Source organism: Scyliorhinus canicula, chromosome 3 (genome assembly GCF_902713615.1).
Source record: "Scyliorhinus canicula chromosome 3, sScyCan1.1, whole genome shotgun sequence".
NCBI classification, from domain to species: Eukaryota; Metazoa; Chordata; class Chondrichthyes; order Carcharhiniformes; family Scyliorhinidae; genus Scyliorhinus; species Scyliorhinus canicula.
In genome coordinates this window covers 72,129,896-72,149,879 of record NC_052148.1, presented here as the reverse complement: position 1 = coordinate 72,149,879, position 19,984 = coordinate 72,129,896, and the positions used below count along the sequence as shown (strand labels likewise).

Below are 19,984 nucleotides of genomic sequence, written 5' to 3'. Positions count from 1 at the left end.
AGTTTAAGCTATTACAAGGGGTTAAATATAAGTAGCTTCCATTTCTTAATCATCTCTCTGGTTCTAAAGCTCATGTAACAGTATTTTGAATGACATATGTCTACAATGCCAGGTTAACCTATATTTGTGTCTGCAACTTAGTTTGCTGCACAGCTCTGAAACTGTTGTACCGTCTAATTTTCACTGTCGTATATGTGGAGTGGCATTAATTTAAGATAAATTGAACTTTGGTATTGTTGTATTTATTAAATTAGGTTTGTTTCTAAATGTACCAGTCTTCTTTCCTAGTATTTTAAATTACTATTCCCCACAACACAACTCAGTTTTTTTTCCAAATTCTGTTCCCAGGACCCTTCAGCCTAAAATTGACAATTCACAACAGATATCTGTTTACGACTTAGCACTGAAAAATACACTCCATGCCAAGAACTCAGATGGTGTGAAATTGGAAAACTTACTAAAACTGTTGGCAAAAGTTGAGGATTTCTCGCTCTGCCACCCTTTCAGACAGTGAGTTCCAGACCCCCACAACCCCTGGGTGAAAAATGTTTTCCTTTTCTCCCCTCTAATCTTTCTACCAATCACTTTCTATCTATGGTCTAATCAAGATTGATCTAATTAATCAGGTTCTTTACAAATTCAATGTAAGTTCTCTGCTTTTCAATTCTGCTCCCCAGAAATGAACGGCAGCACGTTTGTTTTATGATCAACATATAAGAAGGGGTTTAGCAGGGTAGATGGTGGCAGGATTTGTTCCCTCCTGGTTAGAGCTAGGGGGCACAGTTTCAGAATAAGGGGTCTCCCATGTGAGATGGAAGTAAGTAAGAATTTCTTCTCTTAACCTTTGGAATCTCTGCCACAGAGAGCAATGGAGACTGGGTGGCTGAATATATTCAAGGCCAAGATAGACATTTTTTTGACCTATGAGGAGTTAAAGATATGGGGAACCCGGCAGAAAAGTGAAGTTAAGGCCACAATCAGATCAGGCAATATCTTATTGAACCCCCACTGCTGACAGCTTAATTTTCCCCAAAGAAGTCGATAATTGGCTGCCACCTCTGGGCAAACCCTAGCATCGATCATATTGCCAACACATGCCCCCGATTTCAGGGGTTCCGAGTCCCTCCACGCCAATAGGATCCATCTCCGAGCTACCAGGGAGGCAAAGGCCAAAACATCGGCCCCTCTCTCGCCCCCTGGACTACCGGGTTTTCTGACACACCAAACATTGCTACCTCTGGACTCGGAACCACCCGTACCTACAATACCTTCGCCGTGACGTTGGCAAATCCCTGCCAAAATCCCCAAAACATATGGACATGATTCGCAGACTCACCCGATCACTGCCCACACCTATCCTCCACCCCTTGAAAGAACCTGCTCATCCGGGCCACAGTCATGTTACCTTACATTGTATCAGACTGAGCCTGGCACACAACGTGAATGTGTAGACTCTCCTCAGGACGTCCTCCCATAACCTGACCTCCAACTCCCTGCCCAGCTCTTCCTCCCACTTTTGCTTCACTTCCCCTATCGGGGCTCCCTCCCAATCCATCAGCTCTTTACAAATTTCCAATACCTTCCCCTCCCCCACTCCTGTTTTTGACATGACCTTGTCCTGTATCCCCTGGGGCGGCAGGTGCAGGAAGGTCGAAACTAGCCTCCAGCGCCGGCCCTAGGGTTGCTGGCGCCCCGGGCAAGCTGAACTTCGGCGACCTTGGGGGGGGGGGGGGCGGGGGGCCGAGCGGGGGGCGGGGGGGGGGGGGCGGACCCGAGGGGGGGGGGCGGACCCGCGGGGGGGGCAGACCGGGGGGGGGGGGGGGGGGGGGCGGACCCGAGGGGGGGGCGGACCCGAGGTGGGGGGGAGGGGGGGCGGACCCGAGGGGGGGCGGGGGGAGCGGACAGAGGGGGGGGGGCGGGGGGAGCGGACCAAGCGGGGGGAGCGGACCGAGCGGGGGGAGGGCGGCCACCGCGCATGCGCTGGTTGGCACCTGCCCAACTGCGCATGCGCGGGACCCGAGTCTCTGGCGCCCCCTAGCACATGGCGCCCCGGGCGACTGCCCGAGTTGCCGGTGCCTTGAGCCGGCCCTGCTAGCCTCCGCACAAAGTCCCTCACCTGCAGTAGCGGAACCCACTCCCACCAGGCAGCTCAAACTCCTCCTCCAATTCCTCCAAACACGGAAGCCCCACATCTATGAACAAACCCCAAACTGCTCCATTCCCTCGAAACCACCTCATCCCCTCCACCCTGGTTGGGATTGCGACTCATATAACCTGCTGTAGAAGTCCCTAAACACCCCGTTCACCCCCACTGGATCCAGGACCGTATTCCCCCCTTTGTCCTTCATTTTCCCGATCTCCTTCGCCGCCTCCTACTTTCATAACTGGTGCGCCAGCATCCTGCTTGCCTTCTCACCATATTCGTATATTGCCCTTCTCAGCTGCCCCACTGCCTTCCCCGTAGATAACAACCCGAACTCCAACTGCAGCTTCTGCTGCTCCTTCAGCAGTCCCGCCTCCGGGGATTCTGAGTACCTCCTGTCCACCTGAAGGATCTCCTCCACTAGCCTGTCCATCTCCACCTGCTTCGCCTTCTCCCTGTGTGCCGTATCGAGATAAACTCCCCTCTCACCACTGCCTTCAATGCCTCCTATACTGTGGCTGCCGAAAGATCACCAGTAATCATTTATCTCCATATACCTCTGGATGGCCTCCCTCACCCACTCACGCACTTCTTCCTCCGCCAACAGCCCCAGATCTAACCTCTATTGCAGCGCTGATCCCCCCCTCACCTCCCCTTACTCACCCGCAAGTCCACCCAGTGCGGGGCATGATCTGACACCACTATCATCCAGTACTCAACAAACACCACCCCCGCCAGCAATAAAGCAATAAATAAAGAAGTCAATTCAGGAATACACTTTGTGTACATGGGAGGCTCTTGGCCTCCCAAACCTCCATGGATCCACCCCCCCATGTGTTCCATAAACCCTTTTAGCTCCTTCGCTGCCGCCGACACCCTCCCTGACCCCGAGCTCGACCGATCCAGCCTTGGATCTATAACCGTATTAAAGTCCCCCTCCCATAGTCAGCCGATGCGAGTCCAGATCAGGGATCTTCCCCACAACCACCTCAGGAACTCCACATCATCCAGTTCTGAGCATAAATGTTCACCAGCACCACCAGCAACCCCTCCAGCTTCCTGCTCACCAGAACATACAGCCCCTCAGAGTCCATCACTATACTTCCCACTTCAAATGACACCCACTTGTTAATCAAAATCGCCACCCCCCCCCTTGTTTTGGAATCTAGCCCTGAATGAAATACCTGCCCCATCCACCCTTTCCTCAGCCTAGTCTGATCTATCACCCTCAGGTGTGTCTGCTTTTCAAGCCGTGGCGCCTAGCATCTTACGTCCCACCCCCCACTGATTCCCCTCCCCCCCCTCACTCAACCATCCTCCCAGTGCAAACTTAACAACCCCTACCCAACACAAAGAAAAGAGCAACCTACCATCCCCCATCAAGAAACACTGAGAAAGCTATTAGCAGAACCCACCCTAAACCTTAACACAGCCACAGAACTGGCATTGTCCCTGGAGAATGCCAAGGAAGGAACTTGGCACTCATGCCAAGGGTGAATAGACAGTAGTGTGCCCAGCAGTAGGGCACCACTTGAATAAAAAAATAAAAAGAGGAGTGAGTCTTTGGCACTCTCTTAATCAAAAGGTGATGGAAGCAGAGTCTTTTCAGTGTTTTCAAGGCAGAGGTAGTTAGGGTAATAAACAAGGAGATGAAAGTAATACCCGCAATTTTTATAGATCTCGACTGGGTACCCGACTGCATGGCCTTCAACCCCCCGCCCCCCCCCCCCCCCCCCCCCCCCCCCCCCCCGCCCCCCCATCCATCTCCTCCAGCCCGATCGGGGCCCCTAGCCCCTCTACTAACTCCACATTCACCTTCGGGAAAGTCAGCCCCTCCAAGAAGTGCCTCATCCCCTCCGACCCCGCAGGGGGTTCCAACCTATACACCCGACTATAAAAGTCCCGAAAGGCCTTGCTCACCCCTGCCGAGTACCCTACTAAGCTCCCATCCACATTAACCATTTCCCTATTTCTCTAGCTGCCTCCCGCTTTCTAAGCTGCTGTGCAAGCATCCTGCTGGCCTTCTCCCCCTGCTCGTAAATCACCCCCCTCGCCTTTCTGAGCTGCTCCACTGTGGTTAACAAGCCAAATTCTGCCTGTAGCTTCCGGCGTTCCCTTAAAAGCCCTGCCTCTGGAGCCTCCTATCGTTAGTGCATGTTCTTATATTTGTGTATCGCCTGCCCGATGGAAGAAGTTGGAACAGTGAGTAAGCCGGTTGGGACGGGTCTTTGATTGTGGCAAAGATACTGGATAAATTGATGGTGAAGGGGGCCTTTGACCGTCCCCTTGAGGTTGACTGAGCGTACAGGGCACTGATGAGGCCACAGGTGGGCGCCGCCGAGGGCGATGGTGGTGTGTTTGCACCACTTTCTGGACAAGGAGAGGATCCTTTGATGGGCGGGGCAGACCAGAAAATGTACCTGGGAAGGGAAAGAGCTGTTGGTGTACCAGGATCTGAGAGCAGAGCTGGCAAAGAGGAGAGCCAGTTTAAGCGGGTTAAGGCTGCCCTCTTTAAAAAAGGGGTGAGGTTTGGAGTATTGTACGCGGCCTGCCTGTGGGTGATGTTCCAGAAGCGAGAAGCGGCATACCAGAGGAGGCGATGGAGTTTCTGAGGGACAATGGACTGTGAGGAATGTGAGGACATTGAAGTTGAGAGGTTGCGTGTTCTTTAAAGTTTTTGGTGGTGTGGGTGGCACGGTGGCGCAGTGGTTGGCATTACTGCCTCACGCCGCCGAGGACATGGGTTCAATCCCAGCCCCAGGTCACTGTCCCTGTGGAGTTTGCACATTCTCCCTGTGTTTGTGTAGGTCTCACCCCCACAACACAAACATATGCAGGGTAGGTGGGTTGGCCAAGCTAAATTACCCCTTAATTGGGGGAAAAAAAAGATTTTTGATGGGGTTTTTTTCGGAGGGCAGGTTTTTTCATGAGGGAACAACGATGGTGAGAGAACCTTTTGTTACTCGAGAGGGATGTATGGTCGGGTAGATTGGGAAGGGGAACTGGGGAAGGTAGGGAGGTTGGAGGCCTTGGGTCGGGGCTGCCATGCTAGCTGGGCGGGCTAGTTAATGGGTGTGAAGTGGGGGGTTACCAGGAGGCAGGCGCAGTGAGGGGCTGGGAAGGATCGAATGGGCTGGTTCTTTGTTTGAGGGTTGGGGGGAGGGGCGATGGGGCTGGTTCTTTGAGGGTTGGGGGGAGGAGGGTTGATGACAAGGGTATGGTTGGTGCGGTGCAGTTGCAAAGGGATCGATGACGATGGAATTCCGAGGGCGGGTCTGGAGAGTCGTGTGACGCGGGCCAGGGGCTAGCCCAAAAAAGGGTATGGCTGATTGGCAGGGGAAGGAGCCCCAGACCGGCTGGCCACGTGGAACGTGAGAGGGTTGAATGGGCCGGTTAAATGGTCGCGTGTGCTCATGCACCTGAGGAGTCTGAAGACGGACATGGCCATTTTGCAGGGTCGCACCTGAAGATAGGGGACCAGACAAGGTTGAGAAAGGAATGGGTGGGGCAGGTGTTTCATTCGGGGCTGGATATGTAGACAAAGTGGGTGGCAGTTTTGGTTAATAAGCAGGTAGCATTCAAGGTGGGGAGTATTGTGACTGATCGGGGGGCAAGATATGTGATGGTTCATGGGAAGTTGGAGCGAATGCCGGTGATCCTGGTAAACATTTATGCCCCAAAGTGGGATGAGGGGGTTAAAATGGGGTTGTGGAGAAGTAGGTTTGTCCTGTCACCCGGGTGGAGATGGTTCAACATTCCAACTACTTAAATGAATGGGAGTGGGACTTCCGGTGACAGCATGTAGGTGGAACTCGCACGTTGGGTAGCTCCTGCTCGAGGCTCTGGTTTTTGGAGTTTAATGCCAGGTTTCAGGGGCAAGTTTTGAACAAGCCGGTACAAGAACGCATAAGGAAGGTGGGAAATGACTAAGATCCAGAAAAAAGCTGCTGGGAAGAAAGGGGTGAGTGAAAGTTCACCGTCGAGTGAGCGGGTCAGCAGGAAAGATGGCAGAGGCTGGGGCACTGGGTGGGGCCACACCCCTTACAGTGGCAACTCTGACCGAGGTGATGGCCTGAGAATTCAAGAGGCAGTTTACCAAGCACATGGAGGTGCTGTGAAAGGAGATGATGGCTGCGATGAAGGAGTGGGTGGAGGAGGTGATTGCCCCGGTGAATGCTGTGGTGTAGAAGACATCAACTGAGATAAGGGAGCAAGGAGACAGGCTGAAGGAAGCTCTTTCGCAACACAGTAACCAGGACAGGGCTCATCAGTCGCTCAGGCACAAGCCGAAGGCAGACAAGCCGCCAAGGGCGGTAATAATTTGCTTTCACAAGTTTCATGTCAAGGAGACGGTCCTGAGTTGGGCGAAGCAAAGGCTTCAGGTGAAGTGGGAAAGAGTTGGTATTTGAATATACCAGGACTTGACGGTAGAGCTGGCGAGAAGGTGGGTGGCCTTCAGAAGGGGGAAAGCGGCAGTGACGGAGTGAGGTTTGGGGTGGTCTACTCGGCGAAGCTGAGGGTGACCTACAATTTGAGAGATTTCTACTTCAAGGTGGTAGAGGCGGCGGAGGGGTTTTGTGAAGGCCGAAGGACTGGGGTTGAAATGAGAGATGAGACTGGGATTTGGACTTGGACTGAGGAGAGGGGGGTCGTGCGCAGCCTTTATTTCTCCCCACCAGGAAGGGGGGGGGGGGCATTCCGTTTGGTGGAAACCCACTTTAGGTGCTTGGGGGTGCAGGTTGCCTGGGATTGGGGTGGGCTCCAAAAATATACTTTTACTAGTCACGTGCGGGCCATGCGTTGTTATTTGCTTTTTATCTGTGGGGGGAACATGGGTTTTCAGGTTTGTTTGATGGGAAAGGATAGTTTACCTTTGTTATAGGCTATAGTTGGGTATAAATATTTTGGACTTTGGGGTTATGGCGGTTTTCAGGAGCACGGTTTTTAAAAAATATATTTTATTCTCCTCATTTTCCACTTTTTCATCAAATATACACCCAACAAAAGATAACCAACAATAACAAACACAATAGCAATCCCCCCAACCAGCATCCCTTACAGCATACAAACCCAAACATCACCCCTGCAACCCAAATATAAAACAAGAAAAAATAGAGAATCCATGGTCATCCCATACATGGTAAACAATAAACAATACACTCAACCCCCACCTCCCTAATGTTCAATGACATCCAATTCTTTAAAGTGCAGGATAAACAATGCCCATGAGTTGTAGAATCCTTCCATCTTCCCCCTCAACTCAAACTTCACCTTCTCTAGCGTTAAAAACTCCAGCAGGTCCCCCACCACGCCGAGGTACAGGGGGTGCGGTGTTTTGCACTGTTTATGTCTGTTTGTCTTTGTTTTCAGGGACTGGATCATGGGGGAGGGAATTGGGAGGAGGGAGACCTGGACAGGGAATGGCAATGGCAAGCGAAGGTTGAACGGGAGTGTGGTGGGGGAGGGGTCACCATCGTTGGAACCTGGTCGAACGGGTTTTGATGGGCCGGGGAGGTGTGAAAGGTGGAAGGATGGGATCAATACTGGGAGAGGTGTTTTCAAGAGGAAGTGGATGGGGGGGATTCTGTGAGGGGGGGTGGGCGACGGTAACCAAGGGATGGGGCAGGGCAGGGCCGGGGTCTTGCACCCAAGGGAACGGGAGTATTCATTTTTCTCCTCAGTACATAAAGTGTACTCGAGGATAGGCTTTTCATGGTGGGGAAGGCGCTATTGGCTGGGGTTAGGAGGTCGAAGTATTGAGCACTAGTGATTTTGGAACATGCTCTGCATTGGGTAGATGTGGTTTTGGAGGAGGGGATGGTCCAGAGGCTGGGGTGGAGAATGGACGTGGGGTTGATGGCGGACCGGAGTTTTTGCGTTAAGATCGGGAAGGTGATCGAGGAATATGTGGCGTTTAATTGCACGGGGACTTTTTGCAGTCGGTGGTCTGGGAGGTTCTGAAGGCAGTAGCGATTTTGTTCAAGGCTAAGGTGGACAAGGAGGACAGAGAGGAACACCAAAAATTTATATGGCCGATCCTGGAGCTACATGGGAGGTACCCTGGGGACCTGGATCCAGACCCGGCCCTCTTGGCCAAGAGGAAGGAGCTTCAGGCGAGGTTCATAGATACATAGAAGATAGGAGCAGGAGGAGGCCTTTTGGCTCTGCCATTCATCTCGATTATGGCTGATCATCCAACTCAGTAGCCTAATCCTGCTTTCTCCCCATAGCCTTTGATCCCATTCTCCCCAAGTGCTATATCTAGCTGCCTCTTGAATATATTCAAGATTTTAGCATCAACTACTTCCTGTGGTACTGAATTCCACAGGCTCACCACTCTTTGTGTCCACAGGGAAAGCAGGAGCCAGTTGAGAAGGGTGAGGGGTTGGGGGGGGGGGGGGGGGGGGGGTGGTCTATGAGCATGGGGAGAAGGTAGGGAGTATGTTGGCCGAACAGCTCCAGAGGGAGGCGGCAGCGAGGGAGATAGTTCAGGTGCGGGATAAGATGGGGAAGTTGGTGGTGGCCCCAGAGCAGATCAACAAAGTATTTGAAGAGTTCTTATGAAGCTATGGAGATTGGAGCCACCGGAGGAGGAGCGAGGGATGAGGGAGTTTGTGGACCGGTTGGAGTATCCGAGGCTGGGTGAGGAGGATACAGCAGGCTTGGAGGGGCCTGTGAGGGAGCAGGAAGTGAAGGAGGTGATTGGGATAATGCAGGCAGAGAAGGTGGCAGGGTCCAATGGGTTGCCAGTTGAATTCTATAAGAAATTTAAGGATAAGCTGGCGCCGCTGATAGTGGGGATGTTCGGGGATGCGATAGGTAGGGGGTGTCTTGCCACAGAAGATGGGGCAGGCTTCAATATCGTTGCTGCTGAAGAAGGATAAGGACCCAGTGGAATGTGGGTCGTGTAGGCCCATATCCCTACTGAATGTAGATACCAAGATATTGGCAAAGGTTCTGGCGATAAGGCTGGAGGGATGACTCCCAAACATGATTGGGGAGGACCAGACTGGGTTCATGAAGGGAAGGCAGCTGTTCTCAAACGTGAGGAGCTTGCTGAATGTATTCCTGTCTCCAGCGGAGGGGAAGAGCTGGTGACGGCACTGGACACAGAGGTATTTGATCGGGTAGAGTGGAGTTACTTGATGGCGGTATTGGAGAGATTTGGAATTGTGCCGAGGTTCGTGGCGTGGGTATGGCTATTGTACAAGGAGCCAATAGCGAGCACTAACAGTATGAATTCAGGATATTTTGCACTGCACCGGGGTATGAGGCAGGGGTGCCCTCTGGCCCCCCTGTTGTTTGCACTGGCCATAGAGTCCTTGGCTGTCACGCTAAGGAGCTCGGGCTGTGGAAGGGGATGGTGAGGGGGGGGATGGTGGAGCATAGGGTATCCTTATATACTGATGATCTGTAATTGTACATCTCGGAACCGAGCACGTGGGTAGGGAGTATAATGGAGCTGCTTCAAAGATTTGGACGTTATCGAAGTATAAATTGAACTTAGGCAAGAGCAAATATTTAATGGTCTCCCCGCCAGGAGTGGGAGTGGGGGGGGTTTGGCGGCAACCCACGTTAGGTACTTGGGGTGCAGGTTGCCCGGGATTGGAGTGGGCTCCGAAAATATAATTTTACTAGTCTGGTGCGGAAGGTGAAGGCCAATTGTTAAGGTGGGACAACCTCCCTCTATCGTTGGCCGGCGGGGTGCTGGCAGTTAAAATGAATGTGTTACCGTGATTTCTGTTCTTATTCCAGTGCCTTCTGGTCTTTTTAACAAAATCCTTCTTCAGGGGGTTGGACAAATTAGTCTCCTCATTTATCTGGGGAGGGAAGGAGGCCAGGATTAGGAAGGTGGTCTTGCTGAAAAGGTGACAGGTGGGGAGCTAAGCCTCCCATATTACTACTGGGCAGCGAATGCAGAGAAGGTGTGAGGCTAGACCAAGGAGGGGGAGGCCCGATGGGTTAAGATGGAGGAAGACTCGTTGCGGACGCTCTGGATGGCTCCAAGAAAATACTCGGTGAGTCTGGTGCTGGTGACCACTGAAGATCTGGAGGCAGTTCAGGCAACATTTTAAGCTGGGGGCCGGATTAGGGGGAATTGTGGTTTTGAGCCATGGAGGATGGGTTTGAGGTTTCAGAGACAGGATGAAAGGGGGAATCAAGGAAATTAAGGACTTGTTTCTTGCGGGACGATTCGCGAATCTGGAGGAGTTGGGAGAGAATTATGGATTGGTGCAGGGGGAAGGGTTTAGGTACCTGCAGGCTCAGGATTTTGCAAGGAAGGTGTTCCCGACCTTCCCTATTACGCAGCCTCCTCGTTGTTGGAGGTGGTGCTGTCAGCGGGAGGGCTGGAGAGGGGGGTTGTTTCAGCAATCTACGGGGGTATCCTGGAAGAGGAAAGGGTGTCTATGGAGGGGGTTAAGATGAAGTGGGAGGAGGAGCTGGGGGGGGGGCAATGGAAGCGGGACTGTGGTGTGAGGCGGAGGGTGAATGCCTCAACCTTGTGTACGAGGCTGGGGCTGATACAGTTGAAAATCGTGCATCGGGCTGTTTGAGGGGGTGAAAGATGTCTGTGAGCGATGTGGGAGGGACCCCGCAAACCACGTTCATAAGTTTTGGACCTGCCCAAAGCTGGAAATGTTTTGGAGGGTGGTATTTAGCACAATATCGGGGGTCTGGCCCATAGCTGTGGAGGCCAGTCCTCTAGAAGCCATTTTTGGCGTGTTGGCCAGCCCGAGTTCCAGGCGGGTGCGGGGATAGACGTTTTAACCTTCACCTCGCTGATCATTCGCAGGCGGTCCTGCTGGGGTGGAGGTCAGTGTCTCCGCCCTGTGCCTCGGCATGGCGGGTGACCTGCTGAAGCTTCTGACCCTGGGGAAGATGAAGTTCGAGCTGAGGAGGGCGAAGGAGGGGTTCTACAATTGTTGGGGTTTGTTTATTATGCAGTTTCGGGAATTGGTTGCTGTTGACTGATGAGGGGGAGGGAGGTGTGGCTTTGGGGGGGGGGGCTGTTTTCTTTTTCATATTGTTGGGGTTGTTTTTGTTTCTGTTTCTCTTTTGTGTGGTGAAAATGGTGAAAATATGGTGAATAAAAATATTTTTTATAAAATGAATGATAGTGCAATCCTGCCCCCTAATCTTTGCTCCCTGGGCTTCACCCACATTGGTCTTTAAGCCCAGGCAGTAAAGTCAAAGATTTCAGCCGTGGGTCATTATTAATGGAATCTGTTGTTTATTTCTCCATTTCAGGTAATCATATTGAAGTTTCAGAAGCCCAGACAGAAAATATTGAAAAATCAACAAACTTTCCTGTGACAAATTATGCCTCTGATACTTCCTACCCTACTTTTGAAAACATCACACACTCTAAAGAAAATGATAAAACAGTGAAGTTCAAACTGAGTGACGGTAAGTCAAAAAGATTGCCTTTCAGGGAATATGTAATTTCAGGAAATGTCATTAATATTTAGATTGGCTGGGGGAGCAGTGGAATTGGTGGAAAATCAGCTGGGACCTGGATCCACAGAGACTACAAGTCTCTATTGTGACCCGTTTGGGTCAAACCGTTTTTCCACTCCAAGTATAGCCCATGATGGGGTTGGAGTGTGGAAATTCTTTCAGATTCATGTTTCCCACACAACCTCCTGTCCCCTCTCTCCCCCACACACGCTGGCATAGACCCAAGATGTGTCCAAGGAGGCGCAAACATCCACCCCTACCATGTTGGTAAAGTGAAGGCCACTAATTCGGCTCGGGTCAAATGGAGATGACCAACCTTGTTTCACCTACCCTTACTTTGGAAGGACATGTCATGCAAACTCTAGGGGGAGTGCACTTATGACTTTATTAAAATGGTGTCTGTACAATTCTGGAAACAGAAGTGTTTTTAATAATTCCCAGTGTCATTGATTTGTTTTAAATTTCACACATTCAGAAGCCAGTCATCTTCTGCATATTGCCTAGTGGCATTGGTCCAGGTTTAAGATTAGAGTTTATGCTTGTCCCCCAATTCTGAAAGATGTTGGATAGAAAGGAAATAAATAATGAAAAATATATAAAATGTAAATATCAGATAAAAACGCAGGTGTGAGAAAAATAAACTAGGAGAGCATAAAACAAAGTGACAAAAGAAACTGATACAAAACTAAATCACAGGAACAACCTTAAATAAACTTGGCAATTACAAACCAAAAAGGTTCTTTCATGTAAATAAATGTTACATTTTGTAATGAATATTCATGTTAACATATGAAATTAATATTCAGATACAATTAAAGCCAGAAAAATTGAAAATATCTGATTCTAGTTAGATAAAACCATGGTCTCTTCCAGCATAATGTACATTCCCTGTCATCATTATTGTGGGTCTTAGCTTAGTTAGCATCGATACCTTACCTTTAATTAAAAATTCTTCCACCAACTGTATACAGGACAAGGCTCAGCACGGGGCTTCACGCAGAACCATCCCTAAGTAGGCTTTGTCTCATGTGATCTTACACCACTGAAGATGTCGACTGTCTATTTACTTATGTAACATTAATTCTTTACACTACACCTGCCCCACCCCAAGTCTCTGACTCTATTAAATGCGTTATTTACATTATCTTACATCTCCACCCAAAGTCATCGCTCCCATCCCTAGTTCACAGTGATAAGTTTGCAGTGGTTTCACCAATCACCCGATCTTGTTCTCAGCTCTCACAGAGGATGTATAGGATTCAACTTCTCCATGTTCTCTCTCAAACTCAGTGGATGTGGATCATCAGGAATCTCCAGCTCGCTGTTCTGCCTGATATGTGGGTAACTGGTCCATTCCATTGAAGGTTTTTTTTAGATTTAGATTTATTGTCACGTGTACCGAGGTACAGTGAAAAGTATTATCTGCGCACAGACCAGGCAGATCATTCCATACATGAAAAACATAGGACTTGTAAATACAAATGTGCTCAACTGTTTCTTGTGAAGTTTCAGACTCCACAAAGGTATGATCGTAGATGTCGTTTCCAAAAACTGGAAAACTTCTCCATTTTGGTCATGAATTCATACTAACCCCCCTGCCTTAAGTTATGTAATCTATGATAATTATAGTTTCTGGTTTGATCGGCACAATACTCATCTTCCTTTTTCCTTGAAGCATGTCACTAGGGTGGGCGGAAGAACAGGAAGTTGAGTCCACAGTTATCTTTCCATTGGAAGTTTGGATAGAGCCAGACCATTGTGAAGTGGTATGGAGCGGTAGCTCAATAATGTCAATATTTCCTCAACAAAGCTTTTACTATCCTTACTCCTCATTACGTTAGCAGGGATCTGGGTCAGCTAGTCATGTGGTTAAACCCATGGGCTTAAAACATTCATTGGCAAACTGCGAGCCATTATCAGAAATGACTAAGCTGAAATTTCATGCGTTGTCAAAATTTCTTTTAAAACCACAATGACAGGTTCCAAGGTGGCACCATGAAAATGCTTAACCTCAATCTATCTGGAATAGTAGCCGACAATTATAGATTCATAGAATTTACAGTGCAGAAGAAGGCCATTCGGCCCATCGAGTCTGCAACGGCCCTTGGAAAGAGCATCCCACTCAAGCACGCGCCTCCTCCACCCCATCCCCTTAACCCAGTAACCCCAATTAACCTTTTTGGACATATAGGGCAGAATTCTCCATTCCCCATGCCGGGTGGGAGAATCGCAGGAGGGCCGGGCGACTCACGACATGCCCCCCCGGCGCCCCCCGGATCTCTAACACTCCAAAAATTGCTACCCCTGGACTCGGCGCCACTCTCGTTTTTAGTACCGTGGACATGACATCCGCATATCCCTGCCAGTATTCCCTAAGCTTTGGGCATACCCAAAACATATGGACATGGCTTGCAGGCCCACCTGCACACCTCACAAACCTGTTCTCGACCCCAAAAAGATGCTCATCTGGGCCACCATCATGTGTGCCCGGTGAACCAACTTGAATTGTATCAGGCTGAGCCTGGCACATGATGAGGACGTGTTGACTGCTCAGCGCATCCTTCCACAGACCCGCCTCTACCTCCTTACCCAGCGCATTCTCCCATTTAAGTTTTATCTCCCTATCTGGGTTTCCTCCCACTCCATAAATTCTTTATAGATTTCTGATACCTTCCCCTCCCCCACTCCCGTTCTAGAAACTACCTTGATATATATCCCCTGTGGCGGTAGAAGCGCAAAATCCCTTAGCTGCAGAAACCGAAACCCATTCCCTCCCGGCAATTCAAACTCCTCCTCTAAATTCTCCAAACAAGAAAGCTCCCGTCAATTAATAGATCCCCCAGCCTCTCAATCCCTGCTCTCTGCCACCTCCGAAACCCCCCATCCATCCTCCCCGGGACAAACCGGTGATTACCACAAATTGGAGCCCACACCAACACTACCAGAGCCACTACTACCACTGGGCTTGTGGAGTACCGAGCCGGCGAGAATGGGAGAGGAGCCGTTACCAATGCCCCCAAATTTGTGACCTTGCATTAGGCTGCCTCCACCTACTCCCACCCGCTTGCACATTTTCCATGTGGGTTTCGCCCCCACAACCCAAAGATGTGCAGGGTAGGTGGATTGGCCATGCTAAATTACCCCTTAATTGGAAAAATGAATTTGGTACTCTAAATTTATATATTTTTTTAAAATAATAATTTTTTACGGTCTGTACCCTCCCTGCTGGTGACAACGGGAGCATGTCCCACCTCTGAAAGGCCACTTTAATTTGTTCAACTAACCGGGCCAGAATTAATTTATTTAGCTCCTCCCATCCCTGTGCCACCTAAATACCCAAGTAGCAAAAACTCCCTCCCACCACTTTAAACGGCAACTCCCCCAGTCTCCTCTCCTGCCCCTTCAGCTGGATCACCACAATCTCACTTGTACCCATATTCAATTTGTACCCCAAGAACCAGACAAATTCCCTTAAGAGCCGCATAATCTCTCTCATCCCTCCTAACGGGTCAGAAATATATAGGAGTAGGTCGTCTGCTTATAACGAGACCCCGTGCTGCCCCCCGGACTGGCCCTTTCCAGTCTTTTGATGCTCTCAGCGCCATCGCCGATTTATTTTTAAAAACTCTTTACACTACATAATCCTCCACTGATTCCCTGCCCTACACTTCCTGGCCTTGCTTTTCCATTCAGTTGCTGACTGCATGACCAATGCTAGAGCAGCTGACCAAGATTCACTTACCAAAGAGATCATTTCCCTGAGATCATGAACAAAATTCCACTGAATAAAATAATTTAGCTAAAGGGGTTGTGGTAGTCAGTATTAGGGGTATTACGGTACGCAGGTTGAGGCTGTAAGACCATTGGTGTGGGAGGTACCTGAGACAGCAAGATCATTGGTGAAGCCTGCCTGCTGGCTCCGCCCAGTAAGGCGGAGTATAAGAGTCTGTGTTTCCCTAGGAGCTGCATTCTGTAACTGCACTGCTGGGGGAAACATCTAATCCAATAAAGCCTTCAATTGTCATCCAATCTCACTTCTGGAGTCATTGATCGAGCATCAGGGGTCCAGAGAGAGGAATACAAACAATTGATTAACCATAAAAGGAAAGGACAGAAGTATAACAGACATAGAACACAGGGCAGGAGAAACATATTGAAAGTTTCACACTTGAAAGTGTGAAAATAGATAAGTCCCCTGGGCCGGATGGGATTTATCCTAGGATTCTCTGGGAAGCTAGGGAGGAGATTGCTGAGCCTTTGGCTTTGATCTTTAAGTCATCTTTGTCTACAGGAATAGTGCCAGAGGACTGGAGGATAGAAAATGTTGTCCCCTTGTACAAGAAGGGGAGTAGAGATAACCTCGGTAACTATAGGCCAGTGAGCCTTACTTCTGTTGTGGGAAAAGTCTTGGAAAGGTTTATAAGAGATAGGATGTATAATCATCTGGAAAGGAATAATTTGATTAGAGATAGTCAACATGGTTTTGTGAAGGGTAGGTCATGCCTCACAAACCTCATTGAGTTCCTCGAGAAGGTGACCAAACAGGTGGATGAGGGTAAAGCAGTTGATGTGGTGTATATGGATTTCAGTAAAGCGTTTGATAAGGTTCCCCACGGTAGGCTATTGCAGAAAATACAGAGGCATGAGATTCAGGGTGATTTAGCAGTTTGGATCAGAAATTGGCTAGCTGATAGAAGACAAACAGTGGTGGTTGATGGGAAATGCTCTGACTGGTATCCAGTTACTAGTGGTGTGCCACAAGGATCTGTTTGGGGCCGTTGCTGTTTGTCATTTTTATAAATGACCTGGAGGAGGGCGTAGAAGGATGGGTGAGTAAATTTGCAGATGACACTAAAGTCGGTGGAGTTGTGGACAGTGCAGAAGGATGTTACAAGTTACAGAGGGACATCGATAAGCTGCAGAGCTGGGCTGACAGGTGGCAAATGGAGTTTAATGCAGAAAAGTGTGAGGTGATTCATTTTGGAAGGAATAACAGAAAGGCAGAGTACTAGGCTAATGGTAAGATTCTTGGTAGTGTGGACAAGCAGAGAGATCTCAGTGTCCATGTCCATAGATCCCTGAAAGTTGCCACCCAGATTGAGAGGGTTGTTAAGAAGGCGTACGGTGTGTTAGCTTTTATGAAAAATGAAAATCGCTTATTGTCACGAGTAGGCTTCAAATGAAGTTACTGTGAAAAGCCCCTAGTCGCCACATTCCGGCGCCTGTCCGGGGAGGCTGGTATGGGAATCGAACCGTGCTGCTGGCCTGCTTGGTCTGCTTTAAAAGCCAGCGATTTAGCTGAGTGAGCTAAACCAGCCCCTGGTAGAGGGGGTAGAGGTTATTGGTAGAGGAATTGAGTTTCGAAGCCATGAGGTCATGTTGCAGTTGTACAAAACTCTGGTGCAGCCGCATTTGGAGTATTGTGTGCAGTTCTGGTCGCCACATTATAGGAAGGATGTGGAAGCATTGGAAAGGGTACAGAGGAGATTTACAAAAATGTTGCCTGGTATGGAGGGAAGATCATATGAGGAAAGGCTGAAGGACTTGAGGCTGTTTTCGTTAGAGAGAAGAAGGTTAAGAGGTGACTTAATTGAGGCATACAAGATGATCAGAGGATTAGATAGGGTGGACAGTGAGAGCCTTTTTCCTCGGATGGTGATGTCCAGCACGAGGGGACATAGCTTTAAATTGAGGGAGATAGATATAGGACAGATGTCAGAGGTAGGTTCTTTACTCAGAGAGTAGTAAGGGCATGGAATGCCCTGCCTGCAACAGTAGTGGACTCGCCAACACTAAACGCATTCAAATGGTCATTGGATAGGCAAATAGACGATAAGGGAATAGTGCAGAGGGACTTTAGAGGGGTTTCACAGGACGGCGCAACATCGTGGGCCGAAGGGCCTGTACTGCGCTGTAATGTTCTATGTTCTATATTTACATAGATGTGTAAGAATTGAAGAATCCACTTCTAGGATTATTGTCCCTCCCAATGGCAGCATATCATTAGACAGGTGGACGGAGTTATAAGGGAAATATGGGTAATAAATGCTGACCTAGCCAATAAAGCCAATAAACTGTGAAATAATAAACAAAAATGAAAAAAGTGTTGAAGAGGTTTGTGAACATGGTGGAGAAATGTATTCGGACAATTTGCTTTTGTGGAATGGCTGGGCTGTATGACCTGTTGTAACCTCTGTGTATTCTTGTTTAAATTATTTAGACATTAATGACCAAAATTCCCTGGACGATGGGATTACTTTTGCTGCCAGCAGCGCAACCTCACCCACGGGTTTCCCAGCGGCATGGGGGTGGCTTCAATGGGAAATTCCATTGACAAGCGGCGGGAAGACAGAATCCTGCCGCTAGTGAATGGCATGTCGCTAAGAAACAAGTGTTCGGAGGACTGGAGAATCCCGCCCAATATCTAAAGAGACACTCCGACAATACATTTTGTACTTCTCACATAATATTTTAGCTTTGAGCAGAAAATTGTAATAGAAATATTGATTTGTCTTTTTCTGAGGTCTCTCATTCCTACCTGTACATGAGTGTTAAGGCAGTAATACCTGAAATGAATAAGATCCATTGCCTTCAAAATGGTGATTGGTTTCTATTGATTGCAAACTGTCCACATTTGATATTGTTTTCTGTAATCCAGTAGACTGACTGCTCTTAAGCATTATGTAGGTGTTACTAACATAATGTATCTCTGTCCTTTAAGGAACTACTTGGAAAGTTACCATGTTGAGTCTGGGTGCGATAATGTTGATGCTAGGCCTAATTATACTGCCACTAAATGTGCTTTATAATAGGTAAGTGTGAAACATTAATGGTAAACGTTGTTACTAAAGAGTATCTTTTGCACTTTTGCATGAATTGTTGGTTTGAATTAAGAACAAATACAAACCGTGTTATTAGTTCATTTGCTGGTTGGATGGCTCTATGTTAACAATACTCCCGCATCTCAGACAAAAGTGGTGCCATCTATTCCCCAACAATTATTGTTCAACCCAAGAAAAATTATGGCCAAACTTCAGCTTGTCCTCTGAAATAGTTACATCTCAACCCAGATATATTTGTGAAGCTAAATTTATAATTTATCTATGCTTGGATGGAAATGATTGAAAATTAAGGTAATTAAGACTGTTGTCTATTAAATAAAATAAAAAACAGCAACTATTGGAAATAATCAGCGGGTGCACAGTCTAGAGGGAGAACATCTGTGGCGAGACAAATTGCATTAACTTTGTGGTTCAGTTATCTTTCATCAGAAGTTCCACCAAAAAGGCATCGACCTGAAATATTGATCATGTTTCCCTCTCCATAGATGCTGCCACATCTGCTGCGTGTCATTTTCTGATTTCCTTTCAGATTTTCATCACCGCATATTTGTTGCTTCTTTTAACCTACTGAATGAACTAATCTAAGCATGATGGCATCTTGCTGTCTTGTCCAAAACCAGGGAGGTGGACTGATTTTCACCCAACCAGCCGCTTTGATGTTTCAGGTATCGCAAACAATCCTGTACAGGCCACCCCATCATCCAAAAAGAAGATGTCTATCATTTAGCTGATGAGGAAGCTTTAAGGCTGGGGTTTTTTAAAAATTCATTTACGGGATGTGGGCATCACTGGACAGGCCAACGTTTATTGTCCGTCTCTAATTGTCTTTGAGAGGATAGTGCTGAGCTGCCTTCTTGAACTGCTGCAGTCCATGTGGTGTGGGTACACCCACAGCATTGTTAGTGACAGAGTTCCAGGGTTTTGACCCAGCGACAGTGAAGGAACGGCATGATCACAGTAGGATGGTGTTACCTAGAGGGCTGCAATGAGACCATGCACTCAAGTGTGAATGTTTGGTGTATATGATGATCATGCTGCAGAGAAACACGCAATTGCTGCTGAAGCTCCATACCTCCAAGTAGTGAAACCACTATTAGATGGAGAATGGTGTGTATCCAGGCTTTAATTGCTGACTGTATGAGAGGCGTAGTTTTGCAAGGCAGTCGTTTGGTGCCTCATTAATAGTGGACACAGTTTGAAACTCAGGGTTGCAAAATTTTGCAGCTTCCCATAGTAACTGGTAAAAAGGTTCTCCCTTTGCAGCAGAGCATTCCAGCTTAATTTCAATATTTACAGACAAAGACAAGATTCTGTGTAATTCTGTTTATTGAGAAAGTACAAGGCACACTCATTGGGCCGAATGGCCTTCATCTGCTCCTACTTATGATATGGAAAGCAGAAAGAGTTGAGAAAATAGAGTTCTCCTGGTGCCCAAGCCAATGCTAAACAATGTCAATGGGACTTGGCTGTGTGTAAAATTGGCTGCTGCATTTTCCTCTAACACTGACTGCATTTCAAAAGTAATTCATTGGCTGTGATA

The 19,984-nt window shown here is 48.5% G+C and overlaps 1 protein-coding gene across 4 annotated transcripts in view; it reads left to right on the top strand.

The window, feature by feature from the left end:
* Positions 1-19,984, top strand: part of LOC119962721 — a 113,741-nt gene that overhangs the window by 18,347 nt on the left and 75,410 nt on the right. For all 4 annotated transcript variants that reach the window (XM_038790700.1, XM_038790699.1, XM_038790701.1 and 1 more), the window contains exons 4-5: positions 11,393-11,551; positions 18,324-18,414. In XM_038790700.1, coding sequence (XP_038646628.1) covers positions 11,393-11,551; positions 18,324-18,414 — 250 coding nt within the window. The remainder of the gene's footprint in view (positions 1-11,392; positions 11,552-18,323; positions 18,415-19,984) is intronic.